The sequence below is a fragment of the Pristis pectinata genome, chromosome 29 (assembly GCF_009764475.1).
Source record: "Pristis pectinata isolate sPriPec2 chromosome 29, sPriPec2.1.pri, whole genome shotgun sequence".
Taxonomy (NCBI): domain Eukaryota; kingdom Metazoa; phylum Chordata; class Chondrichthyes; order Rhinopristiformes; family Pristidae; genus Pristis; species Pristis pectinata.
The window spans coordinates 4,443,396-4,461,196 of record NC_067433.1 but is presented as its reverse complement, the minus strand read 5'-3'; the positions used below and the strand labels follow the sequence as shown (position 1 = coordinate 4,461,196).

At 46.1% G+C, this 17,801-nt stretch overlaps 1 protein-coding gene across 4 annotated transcripts in view; it reads right to left on the bottom strand.

The window, feature by feature from the left end:
• Positions 1 to 17,801, bottom strand: part of LOC127584297 (prominin-2-like) — a 51,524-nt gene that overhangs the window by 21,140 nt on the left and 12,583 nt on the right. For all 4 annotated transcript variants that reach the window (XM_052040974.1, XM_052040977.1, XM_052040975.1 and 1 more), the window contains exons 5-12: positions 15,900 to 16,020; positions 13,389 to 13,452; positions 8,750 to 8,839; positions 6,530 to 6,729; positions 3,405 to 3,479; positions 3,257 to 3,320; positions 2,951 to 3,104; positions 881 to 1,033 (exon numbers count right to left, since the gene is read on the bottom strand). In XM_052040974.1, coding sequence (XP_051896934.1) covers positions 881 to 1,033; positions 2,951 to 3,104; positions 3,257 to 3,320; positions 3,405 to 3,479; positions 6,530 to 6,729; positions 8,750 to 8,839; positions 13,389 to 13,452; positions 15,900 to 16,020 — 921 coding nt within the window. The remainder of the gene's footprint in view (positions 1 to 880; positions 1,034 to 2,950; positions 3,105 to 3,256; positions 3,321 to 3,404; positions 3,480 to 6,529; positions 6,730 to 8,749; positions 8,840 to 13,388; positions 13,453 to 15,899; positions 16,021 to 17,801) is intronic.

The window sequence follows — 17,801 nt, the reverse complement described above, 5'->3', positions numbered from 1 at the left end:
ATGAACAGTCGACCTTTCGGCCCGAGACCCTTCATCACTGTTCATTTCCCTTCGTAGATGCTGCCTGACCTGCTGAGTTCCTCCAGCATTTTGTGGTCATTGCATACTGAGGGTATATTCCCGTGTTAATCCTCAATTCATAGCTACACACCCTTTCCTTAACTGAATCTGTTCATTTAGGCAATCACACTCGGTACTGTTACAGATTTACAAGGATGTTGCCGGGACTCAAGGGACTGAGTTATGGTGAGAGGTTTCGCAGGTTGGGACTTTTTTCATTGGTGCGTAGGAGAATGAGGGGTGATCTTATAGAGGTGCATAGAATCATAAGGGGTATTGATAGGGCGAGTGCACACAGTCTTTTTCCCAGAATTGGGGAATCAAGAACTAGAGGGCATAGGTTTAAGGTGAGAGGGGAGAGATTTAATAGGAACCCAAGGGGCAACTTTTTCACTCAGAGGGTGGTGTGCATGTGAACGAGCTGCCAGAGGAAGTGGTTGAGGCAGGTACATTAACAGCATTTAAAAGACACTTGGACAGGTACATGGATAGGAAAGGTTTAGAGGGATATGGGCCAAACACAGGCAAGTGGGACTAGCTTAGATGGGCACCAGTTGGGCCGAATGGCCTATATATGTGCTGTATGACTCTGTGACCCTATACAGAGTGCACATCCTATCACACGCCAATGACACCAAAATGGGTACAATCCCTGTCAAACTGAAAGTGCCAATGCACTTACACACTCCTGGCTGATATTAAAACCAAAAACAGGATGAAATGTGCTTCTCCGCTTGCTGGGACTCAGGATATAAACAGGCAGACTGAGTGTACACACCCAAATCAAACACCGTCACCACCCACTCCGACACAAACTTACGCCATCAGGAAGTTAGCTCCAGATTTTGAACATGCGTTGCCCCTGTAGACGTCATCCCTGGTTGCGATCCCCGCAGTTCCCAGGCTAAGTCCGAACATATTGCAAGCGATGATTAAGAGAATGATGCAGCACAGAACAATGCTAACAATCCACCTACAACAAAAGGACTTGCATTTAGATAGCGGCTTTCACCATCTCTGGATGCTCTTACGTACTTTACAGCCAAGTATCTCGTAATCAATGTGAAATAGGAAACAGCAAAATCCACAAGCAGCAATGACCAAATCATCTGTTTAATTTAAATGCTGGGAGAGAAATATTGTCCAGGTTTCCGGGAGAGCTTTAGAGACATAAGAGAATGCAGATGCTGGAATCTGGAGCAACACACAATCTGCTGGAGGAACTCAATGGGTCAGGCAGCATCTATGGAGGGAAATGGACAGTCAACGTTTTAGGTTGAGTCCCTTCATCTGGACTGATCACTCATCACTCCAGTGAGAGGCCTTAAAATATAAAGGTCATGGTACATTGGTGCTGCCTCACAGCTCCAACATCTTGGGTTCAATCCTGACCTCCAGCACTGTCCATGTGGAGTTTGCACATTCTCCCTGTGACCTTGTGTGTTTCTCCCGGGTGCTCTAGTTTCCTCCCACATCCCAAATGCGGGTTGGTGGGTTAATTAGCTGATGTAAATTGCCTCTAGTGTGTAGGTGAGTGGTAGACTCTGGGCAGCACTGATGAGATGAAAAATGGGATTAGTGCAGGATTATTGTTAGTGGTCGGCACAGACTCAGTGGGCTGAAGGGCCCGTTTCTGTGCTGTGTCCCTATTGAGAGGCGTAACTGAGGTGCTGGAATTTCACCTGTGGGTCAAGACCAGATACCTACAATCGAGACAGGGTATCTCCAATTAACGCAGCTTTTGAACGATGAGGGAAGGGGGTAATCCATGTTTTTTCAAATGATTATGGGCTAGGTTTGCCAACAACATATTCAAGTGCAAAGTCAGCTCAGCGAGCTGCAGGGGTGTGTAGCTTTGGAAGCGGCAGCAGTCCTGTGTCTACCATCCTGGGGCAGCAGACACATGGTGGGCAGAGTTCCAACCGGGCGCAGTTCAGCACACACCAGGAGCTTGTTATTGCCACAGTCCACCACCCAATATTGTCCCAATCCATCCCCACTACACTCCGCCTTAAATTCCCATCTATTTAAACTGATGGATGGAGACTCCCCGAATTGGTGAATCTTTTGTCCCTCAAGGGTGGTAAGGATGAGTGGATTAGGTTAAGATAAGGTAAGATATCTTTATTAGTCACATGTACATAGAAACACACAGTGAAATGCATCTTTTGCATAGAGTGTTCTGGGGGCAGCCCACAAGTGTCGCCACGCTTCCAGCACCAATGTAGCATTCCCTCAACTTCCTAACCGGTACGTCTTTGGAATGTGGGAGGAAACCGGAGCACCCGGAGGAAACCCATGCAGACATGGGGAGAACGTACAGACTCCTTTCAGACAGCAGCCGGAATTGAAGCGGACAGCTGGCGCTGTAATAGTGTCACGCTAACCGCTACACTACTGTGCCTGTCATGATCTAAATGAATGGTGAAATAGGCTCAAGGGTCTGTTTGTCTCCTGTTCATGTCATAGAATCATATAGCACAGAACTAGGCCCTTCGGCCCATTAAATCCACACCAACCATCAGGCACCCATTTACATTAATCCTACACTAATCCTATTTGATTCTCCCCACATTCCCATCAACTCCTCCCCAGATTCTACCACTCACCTACATACCGGGGCAATGTGGTCAATCAACCTACCAATCTGCACGCCTTTGGGAAGAAACTGGAGCAGCCGGAGGAGACCCACACGTCACAGGGAGAACGTGCAAACTCCACACAGACAGCACCGGAGGTCAGGATTGAACTAGGGTTGCTGGAGCTGTGAGGCAGCAGCTCGACTAGCAGTGACACCATGAAAGTCAAACTTGCTGGTGAAGAAGGGGAAGAAATTCCACACAGAGAGACATCACTCTTCCATACGAAATCAATGATTACATTTACGCACCTGTAGTAATCATACTCCTTCACCTGATTTGAGACGTCTACCACCTTTGAAGAATTAACAATCTGCCCCAGGTTCTGGAGGGAATTTGGAAATTGCACTTTCTCAACGATGGAGGAGAGGTTTCTTTCAATGCCATTAATAGTTCGCTTGATGTCTGCAGCAACCAAGAACAACAGATTTGCAACAATAAACAGAAGTATCAGACAAGGAATGGATGCTGCCAAAGCAAACAGACTTCCCCTAGCAAACAATATTTCAGACTGACAATAAAAGGATCCCCCCACCCAGACTCCCAGCCACAATCACCTGTGAAAATTGAAGAGGTTTGACTGGTCACCAGGGCAGGAGTTTCATTTAAGGAACGGGAGGCCTAGGGAGACAGAACACACATTGTTACCTTGGCAGAGACTCAGGTTTTGGAGATTCCAGCTAATGCCAAAAGTGGGTTGGATACCTGCTCCAGGGAGTTGTTCAGTGCTGCTGGAGAGAAGCTCAAGATGCTGTTGAACACATTCTGGTCTTCAGTGGGCTAAAGGGAGAGGAGACAGGTTACTGGTGGAGGCCAATCAGAAACGACCATGTTTTACTTGCTAAACTTTCCCCAGAGACAGAAAAGTGATTACACCAATCTCAGTAACTGAGAGGAACAAGTAGAGAACAATGGAAACACAAGAGACTGCAGCTGCTGAAACCTGGAGCAACACACGATCTGCTGAAGGAACTCAGCGGGTCGAGCAGCATCTGTGGGAGGAAAGGAATTGTCGACGTATGGGGTCGAAACCCTGCAACAGGACTGTTGAGTTCCTCTAGCAGATTGTGTGTTGAAGTACCATAGAACCATACAGCACAAAACAGGCCCTTAGGCCCACCAAGTAGAGAACAATAATCAAGAGGGGAAAAGGCTGAGCTGGCTGAGGAGAGGAGGTAGGGGCAAGAGTAGTGTTGGGGACGACTGTGTAAATCTTGAGGTGTTGGTTGGTAAAGCTGTAGGGATAATGTGCAGATTTGGTGCAGTTTGAGGGCAGAGGAAAGATAGACAGAGTCTGAGACTTTAAGACCTGTGATGGGCTGCCCTGAAGGTCGGCTTGGCTTTACAGGTAAAGACTATCGATAGCTCTTATATGTATTGTAGAGTGGCGAAGGGTTAGCTTGAGGCTTGTATAGTGGTTGCCCTAGTCTAAGGCTCATGGAGCAGGGATAGAGTGGACATGTTTCCATTAGTAGGAGAGTCTAGGATCTGAGGGCATAGCCTCAGAATAAAGGGGCGTCCCTTTAAAACTGAGATGAGGAGGAATTTCTTCAGCCAGAGGATGGTGAATCTGTGGATTTTGTTGCCACAGAGGGCTGAGGAGGCCATGTCATTGGGTGTACTTAAGGCAGAGATTGACAGGTTCTGATTGGTAAGGGGGTTAAGGGTAAAGGGAGAAGTGGGAAATGGAGTTGAAAAAAAATTCAGCCATGATTGAATGGTGAAGCAGACTCAATGGGCTGAGTGGCCTGATTCTGCTCCCATATCTTCTGGTCTTACGGATGGGCCTGGTCTGTACAGCAGAGATGAGTCTGATCTGAGGATTGTGGAGCAGGGATGGGTTAGGGTTAGGATCTGTGGAGCAGGGCCTGGTCTGAATTGTAAAGGGCACAATTCAAAATTCTAAACAAGATCTGGGAGTACGTGGTGCACAATCCATTGAACATAGCTGGCCAGGATGAGAACATAATTAAAAAGCAAAGGATCCTGGCTTTATAAAGCGAAGCACTGAATACAAAGAGCAAAGGAGGTCATGGTGAACCTCCATTAAAAAGACTGGTGTGGGTACAACTGGAATACTGAGTCCAGTTCCAGCCACGACACCTTTGCGAAGATAGAGAAGATGATTTCAGGGATCAGTGACTTTAGTTAAGCAGGCACAGGTCAGAACAGAGGAGGTGTGTGGGGGGGGTGGTGGGATCTGACAGAAGGATTTAATGTCACGGAGGGTATAGACAGAGCAGGTGGAGAGAAACTGTTCCCATTGGTGGAGGGGTCAAGATCAGGGGGACATAGAATGAAGGCGATTGGCAAATGAACCAAAACTAACATGAGGTAAAAAGTTTCCACGGCGAGTGCTTGTGGTGTGGAATCTCTGCCTGGGGAAGTGAGGGACACAGGTGCAAGTGTAGTGCTTAAAAGGGAGCTGGATATGTGTCTGAAAGGAAATAAATTGCAGGACTATGGGAAGAAGGGGGTGTTGAGACAAGCTGGATTGCTCTTACACAGAGCTGGTGTTGGCTCAATGGGCAGAAAGGCCCATTCTGCGATCCTGTGAGCTGTCTGCACTGGAGAGATAAAGAGCAGAAACAGTCTGTAGGGTGTCTTTTTTCTCTCTCTCTTCACTCTCTTGTACAATTTACGTATAATTTATGTTCTGTGTGTTGTCTGTACCTGTGGTGCTGCTGCAAGCAAGTTTTTCATTGTACCTGTACCTCACCATACTTGTGCACATGACAATAAACTCAACTTGACTTGACCAGAAGGAGCTTGTAAAAGGGACTTGACAGGATGGATGTAGGGAAATTATGAGGGAGAATTAAACTGTAATGCAAGATAAAAAAGCAAATAAATCTAATAAAGAACTCAAGCAGTTCTCTACCTAGAAAGTGACAAGTATGCAGAAGTCACCAAGTCAAGGGATAGCTGATGTACAGCATTTCCCAGGTGATGAACAGTCCTGAGCCCTGTTCATCAACTGAACAGTTCGTAAGTTGGAATTGAACAACAGCAGTGTGTGGGAGAGGGTCACAGAAACGGCGGTGGCGGGGACCGAGCAGGCGCGGGAAGAGCAGCCGCCAGCCGGCCTCACTGACTGCGTGAGTGAGCGAGGGAGTCTGCTCAGCACTTCCGACTCTGCTCGGCTCCACCCAGCCTTTGATTTTTGTGGCTTGGGCGGTGGAGAGAGATGGCATGTGGAAATGCCCCACTCCCATCTGGAGCAGCCGATAAATCCGTCCCCATCAATCCTGCCGGTCTCCCAAACGCTCGTTCGTATGTACAGGGTGTCTGTAAGTCAGGCGTTTGTAACCCAGGGAGGATCTATAAGTGAAGTTTCAAGTTTATTGCTGTCATAGGCATACATACACAGGGTATACATGCCACGAAATGAGCTTCTCGCAGCAGCAGTACAGTGTATTACATACATGACCAACATAAATTGACATAAACTTAAATAACCATAAATTATACATAACTTACAAAATAAACAACATAATAAACATAACGGCACTAATGCAAGATTGAGAGAGAGAAAAAATACAGTCCAAGGCAGTGTGGGGGTTTCTCAGGTGGGTTCAAGAACCTGACGGCAGTGGGGAGAAGCTGTTGTTGAACCTTGAGGTGTGGGGTCTTCAGGCTCCTGTACCTCCTGCCTGATGGCAGCATCGAAAAGAGGGCACGGCCCGGATGGTGGGGATGATGAAGTGAAGTGTGGAGATTATTTGGACAGAATAGTTCTTTACAGTGCTAGAAATATTCAGTCAAAGCAAGGGAGAAGAGAGTCAAGGGCTGACCTTTGAGCCACACAGACACAGGCCTGAGATACTTACCAAACTGTATTTAAAATTCACTTCCAGGTTATTGGCTAGTCCCTCAGCAGCACGACATCCTCGGCAATTTGGATCATTCAGCGTGGCAAGAATGTCACCCTGCAGGTTGCTCAGCTCATTCGACAACTGCAGCTGTGTCGCTGCCAGAGAGCTGTTCACAGCGCTGATGTTCAGAAGACGTCCCTTCACGGTGTTGAAGTCTGAAGTGAAACAGGCACAAACCCAGCTTCAGCAGGAGGGAGAGTCGATAGTTCAGAGCGCTCTGCACATTGTTGCTGGGATCACAGCTCACTGTTGGCTCAAGCCATACCTTAAAGAGTCCTTGCTTGCCCAGCACCAAGCTTCTGCCAACTGGCTGGAGGAATAGCTTCCATATATCCTTACAACAAAGGAGTCCATTCAGCCCATCGAGTCTACACCAACTCAGAGAGTACTTCCATACCTCTACTGATTTTCCCTGTAACCCATTCCCCCACATTCCCATCAATTGCCCCCAGATTCTACCTCTCACCTACACTGGGAGCAATTTACAGCAACTGACCCACACGTGTTTGGGATGTGGGAGCACCCAGGGGACACCCCATGGTTACAGGGAGAATGTACAAACTCCACAAAGACAGCACCCAAGGTCAGGTTCAAACCAGGGTCTCTGGCGCTGTGAGGCAGCAACTCTGCTGGCTGGTATTGGCCCCTGCTGGTAGTGTGAGCCCTTACAGCATGTCTATCTTGATTTTCAGCTTCTATATCGCTGTTATAAAAGTATTGAATGGTCCTCTAGTACAATTTAAGAGCTGAGAGGTATTGTTGCAGCTATATAGGACCCTGGTCAGACCCCACTTGGAGTATTGTGCTCAGTTCTGGTCGCCTCACTACAGGAAGGATGTGGAGGCCATACAGAGGGTGCAGAGGAGATTTACAAGGATGCTGCCTGGAATGGCTTATGAAAACAGGTTGAGGGAACTCAGCCTTTTCTCGTTGGAGTGACGGAGGATTAGGGGGGACCTGATAGAGGTATATAAGATGATGAGAGGTATTGATCGGGTGGATAGTCAGAGGCTTTTCCCCAGGGCTGAAATTGTTGCCACAAGAGGACATAAGTTTAAGGTGCTGGGGAGTAGGTACAGAGGAGATGTTAGGGGTAAGTTTTTTACTCAGAGAGTGGTGAGTGCATGGAATGGGCTGCCAGTAACAGTGGTGGAGGCGGATACGATGGGGTCTTTTAAGAGACTGTTGGGTAGGTACATGGAGCTGAGAAAAATAGAGGGCTATGGGTAAGCCTAGGAATTTCTAGGGTAGGGACATGTTTGGCACAGCTTTGTGGACCGAAGGCCCTGAATTATGTTATAGGTTTTCTATGTTTCTAATAAGATGGACTCTTGACCTTGGCCTTGCACCTTATTGTCTGCCTGCACTGCGCTTTCTCTGTAACTGTAACACTATATTCTGCATTCTGTTATTGTTTTCCCTTGCATTACCTCAATGCACTGTTGTAATGAAATGATATGTATGGACAATATGCAAAACAAGTTTTTCACTGTAGCTTGGTACATGTTACAATAATAAACCAGTTCACCGATTTAAACCAATTTACCAACTTACCAATAATTTGCACCTTATTTGTCTACCCACTTCAATTTCTCTGTAATTGTAACTACATTCTGCATTCTGTTATCGCTTTCTGTTTGTACTACCTCGATGTACACCTGTACAGAATGATCTGTATGGATGGCATTCAAAACAAGGTTTTTCACTGTACCTCAGTACATGTGACAATAATAAACCAATTACCCTCCTCCACGAATTGGGCAAACCCTGCAGGGAGGGTGGTGGGATGACTGACCTCAGCCAGTGGGTGACCAAACTCCGCTGGGAGGTTGGGCAACCTCTACTGGTGGGGCCACACAACCCCTGTGGAACTGCTCGCCCAAAGAGCTGGAAGATGAGGGGAACAGCAAGATCCCAAGTCACTGTTAGCCAAGCTGTCCTCTGAAAGAATTCTCCCCATTTCAGAAGAAATGAGGCCTTGGCATCCCAGCTCAGCCCAGGCAGGAAAGTGCCCTCAAGTGAGATGTTGAAGGAACGTTGCATGATGCCAAGCATACAGCCTGTGCCTTGGAGAGACTGGACGTTGAGTGACAGCCTGACACTCCAACCCTGGAAGTAATGAACAATGGGGCGTTGACAACAGGTGCTGTGGGGAGGTCAGATGTTAGCCGTTACCTTTTATTCTTGCAGAAACCATCGCCAGCACAGGGTAAACTATTGGGTTCAATGTATCCTTGACCGTAAAGCCAAGATTCCCACTGACACCTGCAAAACAACAGTAAAATGAGGTGCCAAGTGAATGCAGTTCACTTTTAATGTGGTAGCAGAGAGGAGCATTAACAGAATACAATCAGTGAGTGCAGAGTGTGCACCCCCAATCAGAATACATAACATATATAGTGTACAGAACATAGAACAGTACAGCACAGGAACAGGCCCTTCGGCCCACAATGTTGTGCCAAACTAATTAAACTGGTAATTAAATGCCTAACTAAACTAATCCCTTCTGCCTGCGCAATGCCCACATCCCTCCGTTTCCTGCACACTCATGTGCCTATCCAAGAGCCTCTTAAATACCTCTATCATATCTGCCTCCACCCCCACCCCTGGCAGCACATTCCAGGCACCCACCACTCTCTGTGTAAAATCCCTGCCCCACACATTTCCTTTGAACTTACCCTCTCACCTTAAATGCATGCCCTCTAGTATTAGACATTTTGACCCTGGGAAAATGATACTGGCTGTCTACTCTATGTCTCTCATAATCTTATGAACTTCTATCAGGTCTCCCCTCAGCCCCACTGCTCCAGAGAAAACAACCCAACCTCTCCTTGTAGCACATGCCCTCTGTCTGTATATACCCCGCTATCAGCATTGCTGCTTGTTAAGTGAACAGCACAGTGCAGACTATACACGTCACCACACCAATCACTGAAAGCAAGCAACAGCCAAACAATGCTTGGGCCACGGCTCTTGTGCCCATTTCTGGTCACCCCCTTTAAGAAGGATGTGGAGGTCCGAGAGAGGACAAAGGAACATAAGTAAAGCAGAAGGAGACCACTCAGCTCCCTGAGCCCTGCCATACAGTCAGACAGTTGTACAGCACAGAATCAGGCCTTTCGGCCCACCACATCCATGCCGACCTTTCTGTCCATCTACACTAAGCCTATTTGCCCGCATTCAGACTGCATCCTTCTGAACCTTCCTAATTTAAGTGTCTGTCTAAACGCCTTTTAAATGCAGTCACTGCATCTGATTCCACCATCTTCTCTGGCAGTGAGTTCTAGATATCAACGATTCTCTGTGTAAAAAAACTTACCTCTATGGTCCTCTTTAAAACTCCGACCTCTCATCTTAAATCTATAACCCTCTTGTTCATGATACACCTACCATGGGAGAAAGATATTGACCATCTACCCCATCTATGCCTCTCACAATCTTATCTATTTCTAACAGGTCAGCCCTCAGCTCCTTTGTTCCAGGCATCCAATCTCTCCCCATCACTAATGTCATTTAATCTCGCCACTTAACACTCTGCTGTTCAAAAAAATCATGACTGATCTAATTATAACCTGAACTCCACACTCCCACCCAACCCACTGTAAGCTCTCCCTTCTCATCAAGAATCCATCTACCTTTGCCTTTGAAATATTCAAAAACTCTGCTTCCTCTGCTCTTTGAGCAAGAGAGTTCCAAAGACTCTCGAACCTCTGAGGGAAAAAATATTACCTCACCTCTGTCTCAAAAAGACCACCTTTTATTTTTAAACAGTGAGCCACTCGTTCTAGATTTTCCCACAAGAGGGAACATCGCCTCCACATTCACCTGTCAAGACTCCTCAGAATCTCACATTTCAATCATCCCCTTTTATTCATCTGAACTTCAGCAGATACAAGCTGTCTGTCCAGCATTTCCTTAAAAGACAGCCACCCATTCCAAGTATTAGTCTGTAAGCCTTGTCAGAACTGCTTCTAATGAATTAACATCCTTCTGTAAATAAGGAAACCAATACTGTGCACCATACACAAAATGCTGGAGGAACTCATTATTTACATTATTTCCCTCCACAGATACTACCTGACCTGCTGAGTTCCTCCAGCATTTTGTGTGTGTTGCTCCAGATTCCAGCATTTGCAGAATCTCTTGTTTCACCGTACACCATATTCCAGATTTGGTCGAACCAAAGCCCCATATAGCAGCAGCATAACCTTCTTACTTTTGTATTCAATAAATTATAACATTCTTCGCTTTCCTAATCTTACTGTGGCTGCAGACTGTCTTTTTACACAGAGAAATTTTACCAGAATGGTTCCCAGTTTGAGGGTTGAACTGGAGTTGCTGAATTTATTCTCCTTGGATCAATGAAGGTTAGGTGGAGATGTGGCCGAGCTGCACAAGATGGGGATGGTTTTGGCAGGGGAAATAGAGGGAAGTTGTTCCCATCAATGGGTGGTTGAAGGGGAAGGGCACATAAAGTTAAAGTGAGGGGAGAAAGATAGGAAAGGGACGGTGAGGAGAAATGCAGAGAGAGGTGGAGCACGGGAGATGGAGCCAATCAGGGCATTCAGAGGGAAATTAGATGGACACTGGAGGGAGAAGAACTTGCATGGCTACAGGAATACAGCATGGGAAGGGGACCAGCAAGATTGCTCTACAAAGAGGTGGCAAGGACTTGAGGGCTTAAATGGTGTCCTTCTGTGCTGGGGGTTTTGTTAGAGCGTGCAAAATGCTGACAACTGCCAGTAATGTTTCCAAACTACCGCCCAAACACAGCTGCAGCATCAATTGATGCAGAGGGAAGTTCACAGTATGTATGGACATTGTTAGTCTCTATAATGATGAACAATTAGCAAGCACACCTCTGACATTGTCTCCGTAGGTCCTAACATTATCATTATGCACCTGTTAATAACTAGTGCTCTTCCCAGCTTGGGTCCTGTGGTTGTTGCCTCAGAGTCCCCCACATCAACACCAACATCACTACTTAACTTAACCTGATTGGCTATGCAAGTACTTTGGCTGGAAGAGTAGCTCAGACGCTGAGGTGACTGACTCACCTCAACGCACCATCTCCATCAGTCCTGTACCGACAAGGAGATTTTGCACACAGGTGCCTTTTTCCTTGGTTATGATTTCTGCTCTACCATAGTGGACAGAGCCCCTAAAGGTATCTATTTCCTGCTCCTCTGCCCTCACCCCATCTCCTCCTGGACAGAAGGAGAGAGTTCATCTGGTCCTCATCTTCCACCCCACTTGCCTCTACATTCAATGATTATCCTTTGCAATTCCTGCCAGCTCCAACAAGATCCCACCATCAGACACATCTTCCCATTTGCTCTCCTCTCAGCATTCCAAAGAAACCGTCCTCCTCCCAGCTCTCTGGTCTACTTATTCACCTCCACCGACCACTGCACATGGCATTTTCCCATGTAACTACAGGATGTGCAATATCCGTCCTTTCATCTCTTCCCTTCCCACCATCTAGGGACCCTTTCCAGGTGAAGCAGCGATTCTCTTGCGCTTCATCTAATCTAGTGCACTGCATTCGGTGTTCACAGTGTGGCCTCCTCTATATGGGAGAAACCAAATGCAGATTGGGTGATTGCTTTGCTGGGCACCTGTGTTCAGTCCCCTGGCGTGACCCTGAGGTTCTTGTTGCCTGTCACTTTAATTCTTCATCCCACACCCACTGCAAACTTTCTGTTTGTGGCCTTCTGCACTGTTACAACGAGGCTCAATGTAGACTGGAAGAACAGCACCTCATCTGGGCACGTTACAACCTTTGGTTCTCAATATCAAGTTCAATACATTTAAGCAGTTGACTTTCTCTGTCTGTATCAGAATCAGCCAGCTAATACCTGTAGCACTGGTTCAGCATCCCTCTCTCCACTGACACTGTCTGATCTGCTGGGAATTTCCTACAGTTCTGACCTACATTTCACAGCTTTTATATGTCGCTTAGTTTGTTTTTCTCTCTCACTGCCCTCTTTAATTTATCACTCAGATGGCTTCACAAACAGCTTATCACCATGATAACTCTGGCCATACTATATTGCATTTATTCTCTACATCCCTCCCCATGAGCTCTGCAACTTAACACTAACTTGTTTTCTCTCTTTCCCAATGGCTGAAACATCAGCCGCATTGTTCTTCCCACAGAAGCTGCTTGATGTCCGAAGTGTTTCAGGCATTTTCTGTTGTTAAGCCTGAAGCCTTTCCACCATCTACAAGGCACAAGTCAGGAGTGTGAGGGAACGCTCTCTGCTGACTCAGATGAATGTAGCTCCAATAATAATCAAGAAATCTAATAACTTGCAGGTTGAAGGAGCCAAACATCCACTCCCTTCACCACAGGCATTGATTCATCTATCCAGACATTCAAAGTGTCTTTGGACAACAGATGCTGTACAAAGCACTTGTTGTCTGCTGCATCAGGAGAACTGATTGACAAATAGATATCCTGTGGACTAAACCCTGTCTCAGGTTGCCTGCTTCAAAAGGCCACAGACCTTTGAAGTTCACCATTCAATGGACCAAGCTTAGGATATCTGACCAATTTGGGTGGAGTTCAGCACTGGCATAACTTTTTTCACTCCTTGAATACTTGGATGATCATTCTCAAACCCCATCTCACATCTCCAAAATTCCTCGGGGATCTTACACTGAATCTGCAGAGTCCCTCAGGAATCTCGTACTGAGTCTCCAGAGTTCCTTAAAGATCTCCAGAGGAACATTCCCCACATTATCCACTTCATATGGATTTGCTTCTAACACACTAACAGGATGTGTGGATATTAAATTATTTTACACTTACGGTCAAGTTCTGAGAATATCCTGTTTTTTGGGACTGAAAACTGTGCAATAAGTTTAGGTATGCCCTGAAATGTAAATAAAATGTCATGTGTTAAAGAAATTTTGACCACAAGTTAGTTATGCATCAGATATACATAAATCAGGAGTAAAACCATTTTACAACATTGTTTTCAGTTTTGGACTCACTGATTGAGGCAGTGGAAAGGATGTATCAGGGATTTACAAGATACTGCATAGTATGAAGAAATACAGCTCCCCAGGAAAACTTGAAAGTTGGGAGCTATATTTGGAAGAATGCGATGATTTGTGAAAAGTGAGTAAACTCATAAAGAAATGGTAACTAAATAAACTACTGGGGGAATGGAACCTTCTCTTTTTAAAGGAAGATATTAAGGCTCTGGTTAAGAAAAAGAGGGAGGCGTACACTGTGCATAAGCAATTGGGAACTAGTGAATCTCTTGATGACTACAAGAAGTGTAGCAGTACACTTAAGAGGAGGGCAAAAAGAGGATATGAGAAGGATCTGGCAGGCAAGGTGAAGCAAAATCCCGGGAGATTCTACAGGTATATTAAGAGTAAAAGGGTGGCTAGGGAGAGAGTAGGTCCCCTTAAAGATCAGCTTGGCCGTCTGTGTGTGCAACCAAAGGAAATGAGTGAGATTTTAATGACTATTTCTCTTCAGTTTTTACTGTGGAGAAAACAATGGAAGATAAGGAAATGGGGGAAATGAGTGGTGATGTCTTGGACCCCATATGAATTATCAGGGAGGATGTGTTGGAGTCCTTAAAGTGCATTAAGGTGGATAAATCCCCAGGGCCTGACCTGGTGCATTCTTGGACTTTGTGGGAAGCTAGAGAAGAAATTGCGGAGGCCCTTGCAGAGATTTTTGCTTCATCTCTGGCCATAGGTGAGGTTCTGGAGGACTGGAGAGTGGCTAATGTGGTACCATTGATAAAAAAGGGTAACAAAAACAAGCCAGGAAACTACAGGCCAGTGAGGGGTGAATTGCTGGAGGGGATTCTAAGGGACAGGATCTACCAACATTTGGAGAGATAGGGTCTGAATCGGGACATTCAGTACAGCTTTGTGTGTGGGAAGTCGTGTCTGACAAATCTCTTGGAGTTCTTCGAGGAGGTAACCAAGAGGGTAAATGAGGGTAGGGCAGTGGATGGTGTCTATAAGGACTTTATCAAGGCCTTTGACAAGGTCCTTCATGGCAGGCTGGTCTGTAAGGTTAGATCGCATAGGATCCAGGGGGAGATAGCTGACTGGATTCATAATTGGCTCAGTGGTAGGAGCAGAGGGTGAGGATCAAGGTTTGTTTCTCAGACTGGAGGCCTGTGTCTAGTGGCGTGCCATGGGGGTCAGTGCTGGGACCTTTGTTGTTTGTAATTCATATAAACAATTTGGATGTGAATGTACAAGACTCGGTTAGTATGTTTGCAGATGATACTAACATAGGTGGTATTGTAGATAGTGTAGAAGGTTATGAAAACTTGCGAGGGAATTTTGACCAGCTGGGTATGTGGGCTGAGGATTGGTTAATGGTTTTCAATCCAGATAAATGTGAGTTGCACTTTGTGAGATCAAACCAGGGTAGGAATTATACAGTGAATGGTAGGGCCCTGGGGAGTGTTAGGGAACAGACGGACCTGGGAGTGTAAGTACACAGCTCACTGAAAACGATGTCATGGGTAGATAGGGTGGTGAAGAAGGCATTTGGCATGATGGCCTTCATCAATCAGAGCACTGAGTATAGGAGCTGGGAAGTTATGATGCAGTTATATGAGATGTTGATGAGGAGTACTGTGTACAGTTTTAGTCACCCTGTTGTTGGAAAGATGATATTAAACTAGAAAGTGCAGAAAAGATTTATCAGAATGTTGCCTGGACTTGAGGGCCTGAGTTATAAGGAGAGATTGCATGGACTCGGACTTTATGCCCTGGAATGTAGGAGATTGAGGGGTGACCTGATAGAGACATATAAGATCATGAGGGGCATAGACAGGGTGAAAGTACATAGACCTTTTCCCAAGGAGTGGGTGCTAAAAACAAGAGGGCATAGGTTTAGACCAGAGGCGAGAGATTTAAAAGAGACATCAGGGCAACTTCTTCAAGCAAAGGATGGTGCGTATTTGGAATGAGCTGCCAGAAATAGTGGCTGAGGCGGGCACGTTAGCAACATTTAAAAGCCATCTAGAAGTACGTGGATAGGAGGGGTTTAGAGGGCTATGGGCCAAACGCATCCAGATGGGACTAGCTCGCTGGGCAACACAGTCGGCATGGACAAGTTGGGCTGAAGGACCTTTTTCCATGCTGTATGACTCTTTGAAGGGACAAAATATGTGAGATTTTGGATTTAGTGACAGAGGCAATGACTGTGTCAACACATAAAGTAGATAATGATATTTGGTAGAAGAATTAGAATTCTGCAGCTCAGAGCGGGAATAAACCAGCCAGTGCTGAACAGTCACCTAGCACCAGTGGTTTTAATTAGTCATCAAATTCTTACCTCAAGGATATTTTTGATGTAAGAGTTCACATCTGCAAGCATTTTCCGAAAGGCAACGATACTCGGTTCCATTACATTGGTTACATTTTGATTGGCTGTAAATGCACAGGCAACTCCTGCCCTAGATACCAATCATCGGGAAACATCAGTGAGACAGAAACAAAGGCATCTTGCCCTGGGAAAGCCCTTGTACACTCATCACACCTTTCCTGTTCTCCATCACCTCTCTGTGCACCCTGTTCTCATACACACCCTGTTCTCAGTCCACAGTCTTGCACACTTACACTGGTCACACACACCCTGCTCTCTGTTCACTATCAGTGCACACTCACACTGGTCACACACACCCTGTTCTCAGTCTACAGTACAGCACACTCACACTGATCACTGCCATCCTGTACATCTTTCATGTGATGCCTGCTGACCACATTTACTCTGCCCACTCCACACAGCACTCATGAATACATTGGATGACCCACCTCAGGCTTCATGCTCTGGCCCGGGAAACATCTGGAGCCTCTGGCAATGCTCACTAACACCCCAACCCACGCACACCTAAACACCAGCATGCTTAAACATACCCATCTACCCACCAACTTGCTTCACTGCCAACCCACCCAGATCTCTGCAGTCAACATCCACTTACACCAACTATTCAGTCACCCTGCCTGACCAACCCAAAGCACTGGCCACCAATTCCCTCTCTCACGTACCCACCTAGACATCAACCCAACAACTCCCCACCAGCTGCAAGAAAGACTTGCATTTCTCTTGCCTCTACCCTATCACTTTTATGACACGTCAAAGCACCTTCTAATCAATAAGTTATACTTACAAGTATAACTATGGTGATGTAGGAGACATGGCAGACAATTTGTATGGGGAAGCTCCCAAAAAAAATCAAAGTAATAATGAACAGGTTCTCTTTTTTAATATTGTTGATATTTTTCAGGCTAAATATTGGCCAGTATCTAAAACTAGAGGACATGTGTTTAGGGTAAATGACAAGAGGTTTAGAGGGGTTCTGAGGAAGAACTTTTTCACCCAGAAGGTGGATGGAATCTAAAACACACTGCCTAAGGGACAGTGGAGGCAGCTAATCTCACAACGATTAATAATTACCTGGACAAGGACTTGAGTCACCAACACTTTGAGGGCTATGGACCAAGTGCTGGTAAATGGATTAGAATAGAGAGGTACTTGGTGGTTAGCATGGACATGGTGGGCCAAAGGGCCTGTTTCAGTACTGTATGACTCTATGGCAATGGGGATAACTCGTGCACTCTTCTTCAAAATAATGTCATGGAAACTTGTTCATCCCCCTGGGAATGCACACTGGACCTTGGTTTAATGTCTTATCTAAAAGGCAGCAAGTCTGAGAGCGCATCAGTACTGCAATGGAGGGATTTTGGTTCTCAAGCCTCTGGGGAGGGAATTGAACCCACGATCTTCTGATTCAGAGGTGAGGGGAGCTCTCTGCTGAGCCCCAGCTAAAAGCCACCTTCCTAGCCATCAATCCCCCAGCTAGCTAATGTTCATCTACACACTTACCTTTCCAATGGCCCACAGCACCCAGGCGACAAGTGACCCACTCATCCAACTACTCATCAACTGTTCTCCAGCCTAGTGTTGAAACGCGAGCTGGAGTAGACCTCTCTGCCTCTCAAACCCGCTCCACCATCCAACAAAACCCTGGCTAATCTCGTCTTGGCCTTACCGCTGCTCTCCTGCCTGGCCCCGTAACCCTTTTTCCCCTCCAGGCCAGAAACACTTCTCAATCTTGAACATATTTGAGGACTCAGCCTCTGTTGTAGAGAGGTAGTGAAGTCCAAAGATTACAATCTTCTGAAAGAAGAAATCTCCATTCTAAAGAGTGACCCCTTACTCTGAAACTCTCATTCT